At 40.0% G+C, this 21,072-nt stretch overlaps 2 protein-coding genes across 2 annotated transcripts in view; one reads left to right on the plus strand and one right to left on the minus strand.

The window, feature by feature from the left end:
- Nucleotides 1–2,172, minus strand: part of gdap2 (ganglioside induced differentiation associated protein 2) — a 29,131-nt gene extending 26,959 nt beyond the window's left edge. The window contains exons 1-2 of the mRNA XM_034885478.1: nucleotides 1,931–2,172; nucleotides 283–511 (exon numbers count right to left, since the gene is read on the minus strand). Coding sequence (XP_034741369.1) covers nucleotides 283–464 — 182 coding nt within the window. The 5' untranslated portion in view covers nucleotides 465–511; nucleotides 1,931–2,172. The remainder of the gene's footprint in view (nucleotides 1–282; nucleotides 512–1,930) is intronic.
- A 1,544-nt stretch (nucleotides 2,173–3,716) lies between these two features.
- wdr3 (WD repeat domain 3) lies at nucleotides 3,717–19,894 on the plus strand. Its single transcript, XM_034885542.1, has 27 exons — nucleotides 3,717–3,805; nucleotides 4,810–5,011; nucleotides 5,106–5,315; nucleotides 5,558–5,676; nucleotides 6,751–6,829; nucleotides 9,009–9,104; nucleotides 9,671–9,769; nucleotides 9,935–10,036; nucleotides 11,271–11,371; nucleotides 11,545–11,631; nucleotides 12,006–12,236; nucleotides 12,333–12,426; nucleotides 12,571–12,672; nucleotides 12,812–12,894; nucleotides 13,610–13,748; nucleotides 13,856–13,912; nucleotides 14,794–14,894; nucleotides 15,436–15,547; nucleotides 16,467–16,601; nucleotides 16,703–16,753; nucleotides 17,268–17,333; nucleotides 17,611–17,703; nucleotides 17,887–17,937; nucleotides 18,067–18,110; nucleotides 18,234–18,362; nucleotides 19,331–19,424; nucleotides 19,560–19,894. Exons 2-27 carry the CDS (start codon nucleotides 4,838–4,840, stop codon nucleotides 19,713–19,715), a joined length of 2,805 nt encoding a protein of 934 aa, XP_034741433.1. The 5' UTR covers nucleotides 3,717–3,805; nucleotides 4,810–4,837; the 3' UTR covers nucleotides 19,716–19,894.
- Nucleotides 19,895–21,072: the final 1,178 nt, after the last annotated feature.

A 21,072-nucleotide genomic window follows, 5' to 3' on the forward strand; every position in this document is an offset into this window, starting at 1 on the left:
CCAAAACAAGTTCCATCCTGAGGCCATTTTGAAGCGGCCCCGCGGCTACGTTGGACGCCACGCCCAAGATGATTGCGATTGGTTTTAAGAAATGCCAGTAAACAAGAGCACATTTTTCTCCCATCCAGGAATGCTGTGTGGACTTACAAGACCCTCCTCTGCAGCGCTGTGGGGGAAGGTCTGGCAAAGCGATCCACAATTACCCAGACTGGTAAAATTAATCTTTTGTGAGCAGCTTTTCACCCAACAGCAACAAAGTGAAGAAACACATGAGTGACTCACAAGAGGATGATCTTGCGGTTAATGTCTGGTCTGAAGGGGAAGGGCGAGGGGAAGGCCTGCTGGCTGAGCAGGCTGTCGCTCTGCTCCTGCGGTGTCTTCTCGCCATCTTCATCCAGCTGCTGCTGCCACGTGGGGAGAGTCTGGATGTCCACAAACTGGGAGCGAGCACCCAGAGGATCCATCCCACCTCTGGCACTACAGACTGAGGCTGGAACTCCAAGCAGCCACACTGCAAGCAGGGGAGAAAGATAGAAACTTGCATTACAACATTAGCTACAGAGTCAAATCGATTTTGTTTAGACTAAAATAAAAAAAATCAGAAAGCTGCCTCAAAAGGGTTAATGTTAAATAGTGAAATATCAGCTTAAGTAGTAAAATATCAGGAGCCAGTCATGGGGGTTTGGGCATCTGGTAAGGATGCCTCCTGGCATTTAACCTCGTAGTAGTGGTAGTAGTAGTAGAGAAATACTGTCAATATCATGCAAAATTGGAACATGTTTTGAAATTCATTTCATATTGTGATCTGAATGATACAGGTGTGTAAAAAGTTGACATTGGAGTAAAAGAGGTCTTCTGTGTTCTGTAAGTATTTATTTTTTTAACCTTGAGGGGTAAAGGTTAGGATAGCCGATTGGTCAAGGGATAGGATCTGTAGAAAGGGGGTTACGTTCCGGGATTTGGGACACTAAACCGCATGTATACTAGACTTGTCTGCCTTGACAAGAAGAAAACGCCTTGAACAAAGGGAATACTTGACATTGTTAGCGTGACACCCTTCAAATCTGAAAAAACAAAGATCAGCACAAAAAAACTGCCATATTGCAAAAACTCAGCACTGATACAACTACTTACAGGCTAACGGCAGTCACATACACTATTAACTTTAGACAGCAAACCTACTGAGAACCCTGAATGTAATGACATTATCAGCAGATTAGAGAAGGTTGAACTGTCTGTCTTTGTTCAGTAACGTAGTGATGCCCAAGTCTAAACTCCAGATACCAAACCTTTACCAAAGTTCAGGAATCAGAAATATTTTTGATTATAATCCATATCTTTAAAGGCCGTTTTCTCAGGATGAGTTTTTCTCGTTCCCTGAGCTAGAAATCTCCACTTCAGAAGCACTGACATACACCAAACTTTGCAGTTTAATTCTATTCTGAAGGTTTTTACAGTGAAGGTTGGTCATTTGTAATTCCTAGCCTGATTTATGTAACATTGTATACTTAAAAACATAGTAAAAATGTATTTTTGAATGACAGTATTTAAAAAAAAAAAAAAAAAAAACTATGACTGAAACAAGAATTTTAAAACTAGCTTTATCCAATGTTCAGATTTCTGTTCTGGAAATTAAGTTATGCAAGTTAGCACACATTTAACATTAAATGATGCCTTTTTTGTTTGTATATCTATTGTATATCTATACTCTTTAATCAACCAAAATACAGCAGGATAATGGGAAAGTAAGAAGGGAACAGCGGTGCTGTCAAAAACAATTCCCCCCAAAAAAACAATAACTGAACTCCTCTGTCTTCCTAAACATATTTACGACCGTCCTCAATAGATATATTTGCATGAAAAACCGATAAGACTGTATCAGATCAGACCGCAGTTTGGCTTCACGACCACAACATTCGCGGTTACCCACCTCGTCAACTGTATTTCCGTCAGGCAGTTTGTGATGTCCAAAATTTAAAGAAATAATTAATAAATCTTGACACGACAATTTTTCGACTCAGGAGGTATTGTCGTTCCACTGACTTCTCATTCTAGCGAGCAGAGTAATCACAAAAGCGGTCAAAAATGAAGTTTAAAAGTGCTTAGGTTGGTGTAAGGTTTACACGTTTAGCCTGCATGCTAGCTAGCTACGTGTTTATTGCTGCAACGTCAAGTTGGCTTGAGTAAATAACATCCGGTTGGGAATTTCAGAATAAATGTCCAAGGATCAAGGTTTTTATTTTTTTCAAATTCTCAACATATCTCGACATTGTCCAATGAAATGATTGTTTGCCTCTTATAGTCCTGTCCTTGGAATATAAAGAAAATAAAGTAAGAATACAATATATACAACAACAGTAGATAAAACAGGGCAAAACCAAACAACAAAGATGCAAAGGTAAATGGATATGTAATGCAGGCATGTTATTTAAAGTATTGTGCAAAGAAAAGTATGAAGGACAACAGTGGATGTTATCATCAGCAAGTCCAGTTGATGCCTCAAAAGATATAAGTTTTCATTTATTTATATATTTTAAGTCATATTAGATTTTGTGCACTTTTTACAGGTTTGGAGTGGATCTAAGAAACAACTCTTAAATGACATTAGAAACACAAAAAACATTTTTATCTTTCCGTGCATCTTCGTAACACATCTCGTCTATCCATCAACTTATCTGTAAAATATTCTGTAATAATTCCATATTGTGATCAAGTGTTAAATAATAGCATGGCCAAATTAGAGCTGGTAAAGGGCTTCTTCTTCTACTTCTTTCAACCCTAAAACGTGTATTTACACTGCTTTTTGAGTAGTTTGTTTAATATGCTTTTTTGCCCTATCCTTTCCTCCCCATTGTGAATTCATGCCGATATCAAAACACATGCTTTTATTCTGAAGGGACCATACAAGAACACATCTTTTTCTGTAGGCTATTTAGCTTGACGAATCTGTTTCAATCAGCTGACTAATAAGCGAAAACACTTCCGCTTAGACTGTTACGGGTCTTATGATTAGCCGCGGCATTTTTTTGTGCGCTAAACATCTGACCACTGTTGAAATAAATAAAATGGATATTTACAACACAATCCTAACAAAAGCATAATTTCGGTTTTGCAAGAATTAAAAGCTTCGGCAAGTCTCTTGTGAAGTGTGTTGGCCTTCTTGACAAGGCAGACAAAAGCAACAGAAAGAAAACGATCGAGCAAAAAGAAAACGGATGTCATTCTCTCACAGTTGGGTTCCATCACTATTACTGGGTACTTTGTGTAACTGTATATTATAAAGTTACGTATACTGAAGTGTTGCACAGCATTGGTAAGTCTCAACTATGTACATTTACTCAAATTACTCAAACGTTACATTTTAAATGAAAATACTGTACCTTTGACTCCACTACACTGACGGCTTAATTCAAATTGCATACAAAACATATCTGGAGCTTATAACATCTTTTGTAATACATTAAACTAGCCAACATTTAATACTTTAGGTACATTTTTACTTACACTTAAACATACTTTAACTTAAGTGACATTTCCACTGCATTACTTGGACTTGTAATGTTGTTGCTTTTTTTACAGTATAGTATTCGTACTTCTACTATAGACTGTTATGACTCCTACTTAAGTAATTATTAAGCCACTGAAAAAGGATCTATTATTTCCTCCACCACAACTGTCTATGATTGTTGCATGGTCACGACACTTTGTTTACTGTATCGACTGTATTACTGTGATCTACTGGTTGGGTCTAAAACAGCAGCACAGTGAACACAACACAAGTTTAGCTAGCAGCTGCATTTCAGAGGTAAGCGGAGAAACTAACCAAACATTAAAATATGTTGCGTTAAAGAAATAAATTGTACCTTAATGTAAAATATATACAGAAATAAATCTATGTTATATCAGATTATAGGAGCTACGTTTACTCAAGAACTTCACCACGTGTGTTCAGGAACAAGCGGTGTTCCTGGTTAGGTGCACTCGATTCATTGTACAGCGTTGGCTGGGTGGACAAGGTTGGATGGTTCATGGTTCAGAGGCTCTAAACCCCGACCACGTGGACAATTTGTAATACCAAAACGAACGCTCCTTTGAATAAGCATTATAGCGTGCTTTACCAAGCAATACATGCACTAAAAGTAAGCCTTTATGTTCATTGTCGCTTATTTAAAGCAGAATATACAATATGGAGGTACAGAAAACCGTCTGTGTGTATCTGTGTAGCTATGTATGTATGTATGCATGGATGTGTGTCTCTATCTGTCTATCTATATGTATGTATGTACGTAGATGTATAGTACTAAAAACTAATATTCTCACTCTGGACCACCACATACTTATGAACTGTTGTGGTGTAACGTTATGGATTATGATCAGTGGTGGAAGTAGTACTCAAATATTTTACTGTAAAAGTAACAATAGTACCGGGTAAAAAATACTCAAGTATAAGTCCTGCAATCATAATCGTACTTAAGTTAAAGTACAAAAGCATTAGCATCTAAATATACAGAGGCACATATATACATATATATATCCAGTTTGATGTGGAACAACTTTACTGGTCTGGCCATAGAAAAATGAACATGGTTTAAAAAAAAATATGATAGAATGTGTTTGTTTTGTAAGTACACATACAAGGCTGTTGGTATATTATGGAGAAGAAACTACTCAAAGTAGTATAAAGGTCAGTAAGAAGTAAAATGCCTCAGAGACACCATATAGTAGATTCGTGTGGGAGTAGTTTATGAGTACTACATTATTTTTTATAGTGTGATCAGACAAAGTTGCTCTTATGTTCTTGTGAAACAGGATTCAGAATCACCTGAGGCTGCCGGTCATGGGCTTGACCAAGCAGTACCTGCGCTATGTTTCCAGTGCAGTGTTTGGAGTAATTGGAAGCCAAAAAGCCAACATTGCATATGTGACCCTCCGAGGGGGAGAGAGAGGGCGCTACGTCGCTGTGGCTGCATGTGAACATGTATTCATCTGGGATGCCCGAAAAGGAGAGAAGGTGAGATTTTGGCGTGGTTATGACAGCAGGTTCAGATCTCCAGTCTTCTTCAAACTTTTCAGAATTCAAACCCAGTGTCTGTCTTTCTGTCTAGATCCTGATCCTGCAGGGCCAGAAACACGAGGTGACCTTCCTCTGCCCCTCGCCCGATGGCGTCCACATCGCCGTGGGTTACGAGGACGGTGCTGTGCGGATCTTCAGCTTGCTGAATGGCGAGAGCAACGTCTCCTTCAATGGCCACAAAACTTCTGTCAGCGTCATGCAATATGACACGCTCGGAGCCCGGCTCGTCACTGGTTCCAAGGTAAGTCCGGCAGGATGACAGGCTGAGGAGACAGGAGCCTTTTGAGATCAAGATGAGAATGTAAATTACATGAACGCAATTACACCTGAGACACAGGTGTTAAAATCAGAGGATAAATTGAGTTTTATGTGGTCCTAATCCCCCGCCCCCGGGTGGGTACAGGATTAATCTAATTCCAATCTGAGTTTACTATTTGTTAAAGCATGTGTTGAGCCTGTTATTACCTTTTCCTCCACCTTCAGGACACAGATGTGATCGTGTGGGACATCATCAACGAGTGTGGGCTGTACAGGCTGAGAGGCCATAAAGACGTCATCACACAGGCCTTGTTCCTCAAAGACAAAAACCTCCTGGTCACGAGGTAAAAACCCTTTTACCTGATGCCTTCAACATTATCACAATAATGACAATTGATTATTTATTGAAGACCTGATGCCAGACACTCATTTATGTTGGAGTTCCTCGGACCCTAACATCATTAGATGACATGCAACTTTGGAAAAGGAAAAAAATGTCATTTTATGCATTTAAAATAAAAACAACTAGCTTTTTTTGTCACTTTCAGCAACTGTTGCGAGAAGTTATTCAATATTGAACAGCTTCATATTTACAGATAATAACGAGAGCTTTAGGGTATTTTCCCCAGTGGACTTTCTGGGCTCTGATTTGACATCCATGTTTCTTTCCTCATTCTTTTTTCAGCTAGAACATTTCTACTCAGACATTTATGTGAATATTATACACATTTGGGATACTGTAATTCCCTCTATGCTATCATTCAACAAACAGTAACATTAAGTAATGTGGTGGTTGTGAGTTTAAATGACTTCACACTGCCTTTGATGCCACCATATGAACTTGCATGTGGGTTTGAGTAGTCCTTACTAAACCATGTAATCTTAAATGTAATATAAAGTTTAATGGAACATTGGAATAAATCTACCTTAACTGAACAGTGTCGGAGTCATTGGAATGGTTATATGACTTTTTTTCAAGTTGAATGATGGTCTTCTCGCTCCAGCGGAAGAACCACCCTTTCAATTTTAGCCGAACTATCACGTGATATCAGGTCTAGTGATGTAACAAATTGTTTCACGGCAATGCACACATAAGCCCATTCGGGAACTGGCTAACAAGGTAGCGATGGAGTTTATCAGAGTTTTTCCCAGTATTGTCATGGCAAGCATTGTCGGAGGAACAGAGAAAGAGGAAACAGCTGTTTGACCGAGTGAGGAGTCAGATACAAGTGCCAAATATCTATTCTGAAGCTGTAGGGGGGGCTCTTTAGAGAAACCTGCGAGCAAAAAGTGTCCTTTTAAGCCTTTAACCTTTAATAACAATAAAAAAACACCCTCCTACTCTTAACACTGTTCAAAACAAGAAGTGCAGTGTTGCTAACACGTTATGTGTGTCTGTGTGCTCTGCTGCTCCACAGCTCCAAGGACAGTTTTGTGAAGTGGTGGGACCTGGACACACAGCACTGCTTCAAGACCATGGTGGGCCATCGCAGTGAGGTGAGGGGCTTAAGATTCTATATTCACTAACATAAACCATGTCTTCTTTTTTTTTTTTTTTTTTTTTAGAAACTGTGCCTTCAGGATGTCTGTACGGTTGTAATGTCACTACTATACTATATTAAGGTAGAAAGTGCAGCTACAGTGCCGTTACAGTCATTTCCCGGCTGCTATGCACTGAGTGACTGGAAACCTGGCTGACCAATCAGAGCAGACTGGGCTTTTTCGTGAGGGCTTAAAGAGACAAGAGTGTTTCAGACAGAGGGTGGATCCAGGTATATTCAGACAGACAGTTTGAGTATGAATTAATGTGTTTTTTAACATTAAAGCATGTAAACATGCTGCAAGTATGAGAATGAGCATCAAATGGGACCTTTTAAAGAGTAGTCAGTAAAACTAGTTATGAGCCCAGTGGTTATGCAACTAATTTTAGTAGCTGATTTACTTCCAAACCAACTAGTAGTTACTACGCCTTAGTTTCCACCTCACACCAGACAGTTTACTTAACACAGGTTAACATAGGGCTGGGCGATATGGAGAAAATCAAATATCACAATATTTTTGTAAAAATATTGTAGTGTTGACTATTATTGCTTTCACAAAATATTTACACAAAGATTTTTTGGATAAATGATCATCAGTAATGTGGATATAATGACCAAGTGGGTAAAGGTAAATAATAGAACAGTTACAACAGTCTGGAGAGTTCAGAAAAGGAGATCACTTTACTGTAATACAGCCTTTAAAACCAGCAGAAGACAACACTTATTCCATATTACGATATCGAAATCTAAGACGAAATCTAGTCTCATATCATGATATTGATATAAAATTGATATATTGCCCAGCTCTAGGTAAACATAACCAGTGTTGTTGCACTTCTCAGACTCAATATGATTTCCATGGCTCTGGCTGTTTTCTAAAGAAAAGCTGACCTTGTTTCAGTCTCTTTTTGTGTAAAAAGTGTATTTAATTGTATTACAACTCATGTTGACATTAGGCAAGGAGACAGGATTGAATGATTTAACTGAGTGGAGGCTCATGATTAGATCATTGAGACAATATTCTCGTTGTTGTAAGCAAGAACTTGTACTCAATCTCAAAGAAACAAGACAAGAGTTAATTTGCAAAAACCGATACAAGCCAGTTTTAAAATGACCTAGAAGGATATTCAGAGAGCGAAGACCTCCACCAAGGCACGCCTTATCGCACAGTGTTAATGCACTGGGAACTTTCCCAGTCTGAAACTATTTGTTCCGATTATTTCAACACCACATGAACGTCACACAAATGCCCAATCTTCAAATGTTAACAAAAGTGACAAATATTTGTGGATTTGGATCCTTGCTACACCCTTCCACTTTAGTTTCATGAAAATTGGGCCAGTAGGTTTTGCGTAATCCTGCTGACAGACAAATGAAATTTAAAAAAAACAAACCAAAAACATAACCTCCTTGACTGAGGTAATAAACCAACACCAGTTTGACTAATATTCCCCGGAAGCTAAATAAAATAAAGCCATCTGTTTGTTTGCAAATCAAAACTTTGTGTCTGGGTGGACAGTCTTTGATCAGTGTGCTAATGGTGCCCATATTGTTGAATTGAGAAGTTTACAGATATTAATATCTAAGACTTCTTAGCGTACGATAGAATGACAAAAATAAGCTAAGAGCTTGTGAAAGTCCAGATGTGTTTTAGTTTTACATACCATTTCTAACATGATTTATGTTCAAGCTCTTTCACTGTTTGTTTTAAGTTTAAGATAAGATAAGATAATTTGTTTATTAGTCCCCAATGGGGAAATTACTGCACTACACTCTGTGTACACACTTTTTGTTAGTACTCACACACAGGCCTGAAATACACACACATGCTCAGGACCTATACATGCACTATACATGCAGAGATGTCAGAGTGAGTGGGCTGCCAGCTGAACCAGCGCCCTGAGCGGTCGGGGGGTACGGTGCCTTGCTCAAGAGCACCTGGCAGTGCCCAGGAGGTGAATTGGCATCTCTCCAGCCACTTTGTTATGAGGATTGGAAGATAATAAAATTTTGAAAAGGTGGCAAATATATCTTCTCCACTCTTTTTTGGTCTTTTAAGAGGCTGTATGATTTTTTTGTACCTGGATGAATAAGATGAGTCTTTGTGACGGTGTTTATTTTTCTGTGTGTGTTAGGTGTGGGGCATGGTGCTGCTGAACCAGGAGAACAGGCTGTTAACAGGCTCAGCAGACAGTGAGCTCCGAGCCTGGGACATCAACTACCTGCAGGAGGTGGGAAAGATCAGGCTCCTTGTATAATTTATCAATACACACAGAGAAGAGCTGGGAAGTTAGCTGACGTGCTGATACATGGGGCTGCAAGATATGAGGAAAAATATGCAATATTATTATGTTGACTATTGCGATGATAGTACTTGCAATAAATAAACCGATATTAAAGTGTACTCAGTTCTGCATTTCTGCTGATTTTAGTATTATGCTAATACAACAAACTGGTTGTTGAATTTAAAACAAATGAAAGGAAATCATTTCCAACACTATTTTATTGAACAAACTGAACATTGACTTGAATGGCAGTTACATTTTTAAGTGAATTTTTTTACTGATATTTTCTTTCAGCTAAATAAAACCGCTGTGTCTATTGCAATATGTCGCAGCCTTTCGCAATGTGTATATAGCACAAGTTGATAGTGCGATGCCAATATAAAAACATGCCGCCCTAATACATTGCCACCATGGCTGGATAAAGCCTCACCTACGGACACTTAGCCAAAAGAGATATAAAAGTGAAACTGATGTTGCCTCAGTTGTTGTAAAAGGTCCGTCTGTCTGCTCAGGAGAAAGCTGAAGGTGAGCCCAAGGTAAAGAAGGGGAAAACTCTGCTGGACGATGACGATGAGGACAATGAGGAAGGGGTGGATGATAGTCTTGAAGAGGTACGAGAGTTAACTATTCTTGTAAGAAAATACTGCAACATTTTTTTTTGGTCTTTAGAGGGAAAAAAGGCAAATATATCTGCATAATTTGAGGCCACATAACCGCATTCATATACACGTTACATACATCAATATGCCCCCCCCCCCTCTCTCTCTCTCTCTTAGCGAATCCTGAGTTGTAAGAAAGCCGGATCAATCCTAAGAGAGGCCCGAGACAGAGTTGTTTCTCTGGCAACAGACTCCAAGGCCAGAGTCATTGCCTGTCACGTAAGTGTCAAATCGTCCTCCGGGTCCTCTGACAGATCATAAAAAGTCTGGAATTCCTGATGCAGATGATGTCCGGGATCCTTTTAGAGATGTTCACACCTGTCTATACACTTGTATATAGATGTACTCTTATTTATTCATCTATGTACTGTATATTTTTCAGTAGCTGTATATTTCTTGTATTTTTGGTTGGTGTGTGAGTACAGTTTGTGTGTATGTTGTTAAATTGCTTTCCAATTTAGGATTAGTAAATCGTATGTCAGTCAGTCAGTCAGTTATTGTTTCACAAAGAGTTTAACATGAGCTAGACCGACAACAAAGATAGAAACCATATCACATCCTTACAAAAAACATCATAAAAAATGTGTATTTTACAATCTCATCTCTAGTTCCTTCAGGAATCATCTGGATAACATCTGGGAATTTAATGAAGATTTTCTGCCCAAACCAAACTTAATATTTGTAATTTAAGAAAGGGCCTCTTGTTAGAAATGAAAAGTTTGATCATATCCACAGTAAAGCTCACTTCTGTTCTGCTCTCTTTTTAGAACCATCTCGCCATCTCATGTTGGAGCTCAGATGTCACCCTTTCTTTTGTTTGATCGAGACTTAAGTTGACATCTGAGGCTTACCATTGTTTTCCTGGCACTGTTGGATGTAATAGTTCCGTCATCAGTGGCTGTTTGGCTGATTTAGCACATGGATTATTTTTATTGTCTGTCCTGCTCATTAATTGGGGTTTCTAGATTTTCTTTGTCCACAAGCATGAGACCACAGCGCAAAATCAAAGAAAGGTCTGCAGACCCAGCTGCAGATTTTTGTCCTTTAATCAGTTTGTTTCCTGACCACATGATGATACTGTTTGAAATGATTCACAATGGTGTGACATTAGTTTGATGCTAAGCTTGTTTTTTAATCCTTCCTTTGTGTTTTTTTGGATTAGAAAGAGACACTGTTTACTGGTAAATTATATCCTTCCATGAAGGCTCAGGCAGAATGAACATGCTTGTCGGCGTTGTAGTTGTAGTTTTTACAGTGTGTTCAGTTAACATGACTGAATATAAGGTAGCAGTTGATTGCTGTCCGTCTTAGTTCTATAAAGTTGGCTTGATATGTCAGGACCCTAAAGCTGGAATTACAGGGCGAGTTTTACATTGTAGTACATTCAAATGTATCGATGTTGATATTCTGTAGGAAATTAATGCTATACATATCTCTTTTCATCCTTTATCAGGGCAATGATTCAGTCCTGGAGCTCTTTACTGTGCTGTCAGAGGAGGAAGTGCAGAAGAAAATGACAAAGAAAGTGAAGAAAGCCAAAAAGAAGGCAGCAAAGTAAACATTTTTTTGTGGTTAATTTAAAAGGTTTACATGTTACTTCTTATTCTAGTATTTTAAGTATTTTTTTTTATCTTTGAACCCACTTATACTGATATTGCTACAGTGTAGTAGTTACTCAGTTGCATGCTGAAGCTGGAGCTTGTTGTGTGGCTGCCCCCTTGCTGTAGGTCTCAGGAAGCAGAGCCGGTGGTGGAGAGGACGCTGAAGGATGAAATACTCAGACTGACCAACATCAAGGCCTCGTCCAAGATCAGGTCAGTGTGGAGCCAGTCTCGCATTGCTGGACCTTCCTCCACAACGCTGCGATGGAGGGTCTGGCTAGTCCACACAGCATTCTGGGATAAAAGAAAAACATGCTCCGTTCATTGGCATTTCTTTAACCCATTTACAATCATCTTGGGCGGCCATAAGTTCCTCAGCAAAGGAAGAAACTTGTTTTGCCGGAACATGTGTACATTCCGGTCAGGGGAATTTCCAGCAACACCTAACCGGAAAGGTTGTTGATATACTGTAGACTAGTATAGAGCCAAACACAACAGCAGCTTAGAGGCTAGAGAGGTGAGCTCGCAACCAGCAGGCGTATTAATTCCCTCCCTCTCACACATATCCCCTGCATCCCCCCTCTCAGGTGGGTGGACTGCCTGTCGTGTGCAGGTGGTGAGCTGAAAGTGGCGCTGCTGCTGCAGAACAACACCATCGAGACCTACAGCCTGAGGACTACAGACAAGACCCCCAACGCCAATAAGACGGCTCGCCTCACGCTCGGCGGGCACCGCACCGATGTCCGCACACTGGCCTTCAGCTCGGACAACCTGGCCGTCCTTTCCGCCTCTGGGGACACAGTCAAAGTTTGGAACAGGTGAAAAGTCTTACAGCTCTTATATAAATGTGACCAAACTGATAAAAAGCTGGAAGGTGGTCTCACAAGATCTCCTGCGCTCCCCCCCCGTTACAGGTCAACTCTGCAGGTGATTCGCACCATGGCCTGTGAATATGCCCTCTGCTCCCTCTTTGTGCCTGGAGACAGGCAGATCATCCTGGGAACTAAGGTATTAGATTCCATCTTTGTATGCATTTGCTGCTGTTTGAGAGGGAGTTTTTTTGTTGCGTTCTGACTTGTGACAGGAGGACAGGGTTGCTAGCTGTTAAGAAAAATCTTTTCTACTTCCTAATTTGTGCTGTTTTTTTTTAAGAGCGGGAAGCTGCAGATCTTTGAGTTGGCCTCAGGAAGCCTACTGGAGACTGTAGATGCCCATAATGGAGCGCTGTGGTCCCTGTGCCTGGCCCCAGACCAGGTAAACCTGACTACCTGCAGTCACACCGGTCTTACCCCTTTTTCTAAATGTCTCGTACCATGTCAAACCTTTACACTCATCAGAAAAATAGCTGGCTTTTTGTGCTTTCTTATTTGTTGTGTGTGTGTCAATCCTACAGAGGGGGATTGTCACAGGAAGTGCAGATAAGACGGTGAAGTTCTGGGAGTTTGAGCTGGTGAAGGACGAAGAGACCGGACAGAAGTAAGTCATCACCTTGTTCAAATGAACCTGTATGGTTCATTTGGGACAATTAATCTCATAATTCCTTGCACCTCAAAGTACTCAACTACAACACAGATCTTAAGATATCGTCTCCAGGGACAAAACAATTGTTTGTTTGTATTCTAACAAATGTTAAGTTCAGCTTTAATAAATAAGTCGTTGGTCTAAAGTCACATCAGAAAACTTCAGGTTATGTTTTGCAAGTAACATCTTATTTTCTCTTGTTATGAATGAAAAAAGTTAAAACAGGAAATGTATTAATAAAAGTATAAAGTATTAAAAAGGAAATTCAGGCAAATTTCACAGTTGTATATGTTCATTGTACTGTTAATTTTATTTAACCTTTTACACTGTTTTTTCAGTTCAATAATTGCAACATCTTTCCAGAAGTTAAGGAGTAATCGTGTTAAATTATCGTGATTTAAATGTTGACCGATATTTTTTTTTAAATAATTTTTTCATAATCAAGCAGCCCTATTATAGTTGGATATTTACTCTCACCAAGTAGAATATGCAGTAGTAAGCATACTCTTTGTACTACATATAAACTGGTCTCTACTGAGGTTAAATCTTATATTGAATGTGTGCAACAATTTTCCAACTTGAATTGCTTAATAAAGCACATAAAATCTCAGTAATGAGATTCAGAGACCTGACTCACATGTAATATTTTGTGTGTGTCTGTGTGATATAGGAGGCTCACAGTGAAACACACACGCACTCTGAAATTGGAGGAAGACATTTTGTGTGTGAAGTTTTCCCCTGACCACAGACTGCTGGCCGTGTCTTTGTTAGACTGCACTGTCAAGGTCTTCTACACAGACACACTTAAGGTACACACCACAGGAAATAAGTACGATGTAGTCTGTATAATTGCTTCATTATTGGTGTCAAAGTGTCTGTTATAATAACTGAACATTTCTCCCTCTTGCTGCTTCAGTTCTTCTTGTCGCTGTATGGACACAAGCTGCCTGTACTTTGTCTGGACATCTCACATGTGAGTATTCTCAAGCTGCAAATGTCCTAACTATCCGCTAACCTGCTTTATTTTTCAAGATGTTCTCAACTCTATTATTGAATTTTATACATCTATATATATTTATTTTTTAAGAGTATTTTCGGGGCATTTTAGGCCTTAATTTGACAGGACAGATGAAGACACACTTTATAAATAAAAACTTGATGAGATCAATTTGACCTTCATCCTTGAATTGGCCTTGTGGAGTTTTCTTAAAACGTCCTCCAAACACCTAAAAAAAAAAAATATATATATATATATATACACTGCCGATCAGAGCTGGAGCCAATCAACAGCTGTGACATTTGGCCTGGGAAAAAAGGCTTAGTGGCTTTGTTGACTAGTGGAAAAGGGGCTATAGATGTAAACAAGTCCCTTTTCCACTAGTCAAGAAACCCACTAAGTCAGTGAAAAAGATTACAATCGGCTTATTTCCCTGGGCCAAATGACTGCAGTAGTCACAGGTGTTAATCGGCTCCAGCTCTGATTGGCAGTGATGAAAACCCGACACCCGGGTGGACGCGCTAATTTTTGCCCCCTTTTCTGGTGCAATGCTGTGACTTTTGTCGCCTCCGTCCGTAACTTTGTCACCTCAGCCACAAATTCTGTTTTTCTGCATTCAAGCACTGCTTAAACATCATTCCAATTTAGTCATCACTGGGACTGAATACGATTTATAACTTACCACCAGAACATTTTTACTGGACTCCATGCTACTTTCTAATGTTTACTGTTCACAAACCCTGTTTTTCGGCTCGGCCTTGGCTGTCATTGCATCAGTTTGTTTGGAATCGACTTGGGCTCATCTTGACCCTCAGTTTGGCCTCCCAGGACTCTGACCTCGTGTTTCTGTTAAATAGGATAACACACTTATCGCCACTGGCTCCGCTGACAGAAACGTGAAGATCTGGGGTTTGGATTTCGGCGACTGTCACCGCTCCATGTTTGCTCATGACGACAGGTAACGCCCAACCACACAGACCCAAACCAAATGTTTGTCATGTGTTCACTGGAACAAAAAACACTTTTTTTTATTTTTTATTATTAAATATGTGGTGATGAAATGATTTTCTAGTCTGATGGGTTTCCAGCTGTGACTTCATCTGTTGTGGTCAGGGACTGTGATCCTTGTTCTGTTAACTCGGACTGCCCTGTGACTTCACACCAGCTGCTCCTTCATCTGACCGCTCATCTGTTTTCTCATGGATCATGTCACTATTTGTCCTTTTTTTTCCTGTTATCTTCCTCTTATTTTTGTATTTATTTACAGTCTGTGTTCACTTAGTTTTCTTTCTGTTCTTTAATCTTTTTTATTGTCTCTCTTTTTGTATTCCTTTCTTGTACTACCTTATGATTATTTCCCACTTGTCTTTGTTTCTTCTGAGGTGCCTGCTTTCTTTTTTTTTGCCTTCCCTCCTTTCTAGTTCTGGATTTACTTATTTTCTGTTTTACCCATTCGCTTGGCTGACTTTCTCTTTCTTCACTCTGTTTCTTCTCCACAGTGTCATGTTCCTTCAGTTTGTCCCCAAGACTCATCTGTTCTTCACAGCAGGGAAGGACAAGAAGATCAAACAGTGGGACGCCGATAAGTTTGAGCACATCCAGACGCTAGAGGTGACGCTCGGCTTCATACCCTTGATATTTGTGGTCCAATGGCTTTGATCAAGCATCCTCTGGCAAGCTTCCTTCACATCTGAAATGCTAAAATGAAATACTGACCACACCTCATTGGTCAGCTGTAAAACAGATCTTTCAAAGAGAGATTTGAAAACTAGATTATTTTCATTTGCATAAATGATTTCTGGATCACTTGTGTTGTGCAGTTATTAGTAGGTGGATTCTGCACGGTCATTTGCATTCATAGGCAGTTAAAAGCAGTGGTGGGATGTAACTTAGTACATTTACTCAACTTCTGTACTTAAGTATTATTCTGAGGCACTTATTCTTTAATTGAGTATTTCCATTGAATGCCAATTTATACTTTCTACATGTTGGAAGCCAATGTTGTACTTTTCTCTTCACTACCACCAACTACCAGTTGGATCAATTTAGTTGACTTAAAATATCTAGATTACTAATACAAAATATATCCACTACTTCATTATTATATTATTGTAGATTAAGCTATCCAGCAGTATATAAATTCAATAAAATTAGCTCCACCTCAGTCGTGCATTGCCAGACCTATCTCCACAGCGCTGTGGAGTAAGGTCTGGCTAGTCCACAGATACGTACTGGGATGGGAGGAAAAAAACGCTCTGGGTTGTTTGCACAGCTGACAGTTGTCTTGGAGCCAGTTCTGGACGCAGCGACGGGGGCTTTGTAAAAAAAAAAGTCTCAAGAAGGAACTAGTTTTGGTGGAACATTTGCAACCCGCAAAAGAAAGCAACACACAAAATATTAAATGAGGTTAACTGTTGACACAACACATTAACATGAGCTATTACATTTAGCTGTATACATGGTTAATTGTAAATTGCTCTTACCAGTGTATCGCCATTTGTGACATTTGACTTTTCTCTCGGCCTTACAGGGCCATCATCGGGAGGTTTGGTGTCTGACCATCAGCCCAAGCGGTGACCACATTGTGTCGTCATCCCACGACAAATCCCTGCGACTGTGGGAGAGGACCAGGGAGCCCATCATCCTGGATGAGGAACGGGAGATGGTGAGGTGGAGGGCGGCAGGGACACACAGATTTGACAGTTATTCAGAAACGTAAACAGCGTCTTCTTGTTCTTCCAAATGACCCTCTTTTCATATTTACAGGAAAGAGAAGCAGAGTTTGAGGAGAGCATGGCCAAAGGAGATATGCCAGTGGTGAGCGCTCAGTTTTCAACTTCCAGGCATCAACATTTAAACTCTTCACCAGACATTACCTATACACCAATATTAGCTCCACACTGGCCTGTTTCAAAAACAGATTCCAGTCCCCGTATAGTAGTATGAGCAGCAATCTAGCTGTAATTACCTTCCATAACCAAGGCTGCATCAATCAAAACTTGAAACTTAATTTCAAAGCATAAGGAGCTTTTATCAAGAATATTTGTTCAGTAAGAACAACTCCCAACCTTGCATTTTAGGTCCATGTCCTGTCATTTGTTGGGAGTGCAATCCCAGTCCTAAAACACCACCGTCACTTGGAAGATGTTTGGTACTTTTGGGATGTAAACATCTCTAACAGTTGGAATAGAAACGTCTGGTCAATTAGCTGAATAAGTAATTATATCAATACCAAATCTTTAATTGCCCTGCCAGTTAAAATGAAAGCCAACTCTGTTCTGTTTTTGTGTAAGACGGATGTAAGAGATGCGTCGACTTGTTTTATCTTCAGGTACCCGGAGAGACTGAAGGAGAGGCAGCACCAGCCAGCAAGAAGACTGTTGAGACAGTCAAAGCTGTGAGTTGACTTCCCCTAGTGTTGGATTTCATTTCAAGCACCAATTGGACGCAATTATTTAGTTTGTTTGATGTCATTGACATTAAAGTACTTTTTGTGTTGGCTAAAGCTAGTTGCATTCATCTGTTTTCTGCGCCGCAAACCCTGCCTATTGGGTGCTCAGGAAAACCGGATTGGTTTAAATTCAGTTTGACCCAAGTCTTTAGAAACAACTTAAAGTATGAATAAGCAAGTTTTGTTCTTTATACTCTTGCTGTCGTCTGATTTCATTCTGCAGGCGGAGCGAATCATGGAGGCTTTGGAGCTTTACAAAGAGGAAAACAGGAAGATGGAAGTGTATAAGTATGCTTGTCAGACAGCAGGCAACGAGGTACAGACATCATGCTATAATCCTGTTTTATTCCCTCTGTCGTTGCCCCTTCTTATGAGAATGGGCCATAAAACATCCTGTTGTTTTGTTTTTGGATCCAATAGAAAACGTTCCTTCAGCTTCATTTTCATGATTCAGTATAATCAATATTATGATGCTGCTGCTGATGTTTTTGTTTTTCAGGTTCCTCCACCGAGACCCAATCCTATCCTCGTGGCGTTTGGAAATGTTTCAGTGAGTAGAACAATGGTGTAGGAATAAATGCCAATTTGGCCTCCACTAATGGAACATTATCAGTAATGTATTGTATTTAATTATGTTTTCAGCCGTAGGCAACTTATTCTGTCTTTGTCCCACTTTCAGCCGTCTCGCTACGTATTAGACGTTGTGAAGAAGGTCAGATCGAGGTAAGACGTAAGCTCAGGGTAACGAGACTAAACAAACATGATGTTTCTTTGACTTTACCCATAAAGCTGATCTTTCATCTGCAGTGCTGCATGCATATAAAGCCATGTTTTTGTGCTCCCCAGTGAGCTGGAGGTTTCTCTGCTGGTGTTACCATTTCCTTACATCCCTGAGCTGCTGACGCTGTTCAACGGTTACATCAAGCAGGGCCTCGAGGTGGAGCTGGTCTGCCGCTGCCTATTCTTTCTTCTCAAGTAAGTGCTTCCCCTGTGTGTGTGTGTGTGTGTGTGTGTGGGCAAAAATAAATAAAGATTAAAGAGGCTTTGTATATGGTTGTTAAATGAAATTCAGAGTGAAGGGTTCAGAGATCTGTTAGTTTGTCAGACAAAACAACAACAGGAGAAGCTGAGCAAATCTTCTGTTGGCCTTAATGTGCAAAATATGTGAATTATAAACTTATAAATACTTTTAAAAGTTTCTTATGTATCCATCTTTCATGCATTTTTAAGTACCGCTCATTAGAATATTGTGCCGCTAGTTGCAGGCACAGCCAACAATGTGTGTGGAATGGGTTGGTCACAAGACAAAACAATCGTATTTTCAAAAAGTACTTCATTGTTGTGAAACAAAAAAAAAAAGGAAGAAAATAAAATCTCACAGTATAGATTGGTTTTGCAAATTGAAACACGAAACAAATCTGTGAAATTAAATTTTTTGGTGAAGGTGTAAAATTTAAATGGCATCTTTTTTTTTACCTTAAAGCTCTAATGTATAGTTTCTGTCGCCTCCATGAGGAATTCTAAGTAATGATAACTAAACTGTTGGCGCGTCCACATAATACAAGCCTTCTGTGATTATCTTCACTTGAGTCGAACGTCACCGGACACCACAATCTTCTGAACACAGCCATACTGAGAAATAGAGTTTTGTGGAGCTGATAGTCTTAGTTAACTTTGTAGCAGCTCATTTGGCAATGGTTTGAATGTAATGGACATTCATTAACATGAAAACGTTACGCACTAAAGCTTTAACTAGTTATAAGAAGAAGAAGACCTTGTTGACAGCCATAAAAAAGTGTTTGACAGCATTCAGTATTTGGAGTCATTAGACAGAATTATTGTGGAAGGGCAGATCTGATTGTAAATGTAGATCTGCACACTCTGCTGTTGATGGTTCTGGTGATACAGTATCGGGCTGACGCTGTTGTCTGTTTCCCTTTAAGGATCCATTTTGGTCAGATCTCCAGTAACCAGATGCTGCTGTCTGTCATAGACGAGCTACGGACCAATACTGTCTCCAAAGTGCGCGAGATCAGAGTGAGTAACATCCAGAGAAGAGAATTCTGTCACAGAGAGAAGCTGTTTGTCGTCTTGACGGATGTAGAGATTCTTTTCCTTATCACACCTTTCCCTTTTTATTTCCTCGCAAACTCTTCTTTCTTTGTGTCTCAGGACGTGATGGGCTTTAACAGCGCTGCGCTCCAGTTCCTCCAGCGGGAAATCGAGAGCAAAGAGGATGTGATGTTCTTTGCTGATGCCACAGGCCAACTGGCGGAGAAGAAGAAGAAGAGGAGGAAGAGGGAGCGAGCCATCCTGACTATAGCTTGAATCATAATGGACATTTTTGACTGTTTGTGTACAAACATCCACTCCCAGCTGTATTACAGGGGTAGACCAGGGGGCTTACAATGTTTTTTTTCTATGTTATAAAATTCTGATAGGAAGTTAACAATGTTATTCAGTGTCACGCTTCATTTCCCAAATAAACAGTCTGACTTTTTCTCACAGTAATTGAGGTTTTATAAGGGGCTTTCAAAACAAATAAATCCTCCACTGCAGAGAGAAATGTAGTGTCTACAGCGCCGTTCCCTCTGCACCTTCAGGTCTCTATAAAATACATCCATACATGGTTGAGCTTTAAATAGATACAATTCATGTTTAAGGCAGCACTAGTACTCCCTCCATGATCTCCACAGAGGACAGGTATGATTTAAGCAGGTTTCTGTCCTATAGGCCTACAGGGAGCGATTCAGGCCCTGAGCCAAACCAGGCGAAAGATGGTTTGGACATGGCTGGGGTTTTGAAACCTGTCAGACTACCTGAGCTCTAGACCACCTGGGTGTTACCACACTGTCCCAAACAGCAAGTCGCTGAGAAAAAAACCCCTCCCTCAATCCCTGTTGGCCTCACTGCCGCCGTCCACCACTGAAATCGGGGAGATGTAGCTTGACTTTACAGCCCTTGTAACTTTGGCTGAATTTATAGTGCCGAGGCCGGGTAGATGTGGTAAACATATTTCATAGCGAGGGAGAAATGTGAACAGTGTGTGTTTTTTGCCCAGGCCTCTAATCCTGTGACCTTTAGAAAAGTTTCACACCCACATCTGACACTTAATTTTCCACAAGTGTGTTTATTTCCTGACCGTGGGGCGCTGTGGAATGAAATGAACCCTTTAAAACACCTCTCGCTCACTGTTCATGTTTTAATCTCATGGCAGACAAAAAACTAATTAACTCTGTATTTACAAGGTTGTTAAAAAATGGGGCCAGCAGCTCTTTATGGGGCTGGATTTGGGCTCGAGGCTGTAAATGTCACACCTACCAAAATTAAAAATTCTTCAGGAAAATCCCAGAAACACTCTCACTGCACGACTGCACCGTATTAGCACCCAGCAGCAGTGTAGATGACTCATCACAAACTGTGATCTAAAGGGGAACAAGGCAACGGTGAGTTGAAGGCCTTGAATCCTTGAGTGTCTACCAAACTTAAATAATTGTAACATTTCTTTCAACTTAAAGTGGGGTTACAGCGCAAGATATAGTTTATATTTAGTATTTTCAAATGGCTCATGCCAAATCTGAATATTAAAAAAAAACTTTCCACAATCCATCAAGCTTGGCTTTATGTTCATTTGCAAACTTCAAACGCTGATTTTTGTAGTGAGGACGTAGAAGAGGTTTTCTTC

Source organism: Etheostoma cragini, chromosome 11, assembly GCF_013103735.1.
Source record: "Etheostoma cragini isolate CJK2018 chromosome 11, CSU_Ecrag_1.0, whole genome shotgun sequence".
In the NCBI taxonomy this organism is placed as follows: domain Eukaryota; kingdom Metazoa; phylum Chordata; class Actinopteri; order Perciformes; family Percidae; genus Etheostoma; species Etheostoma cragini.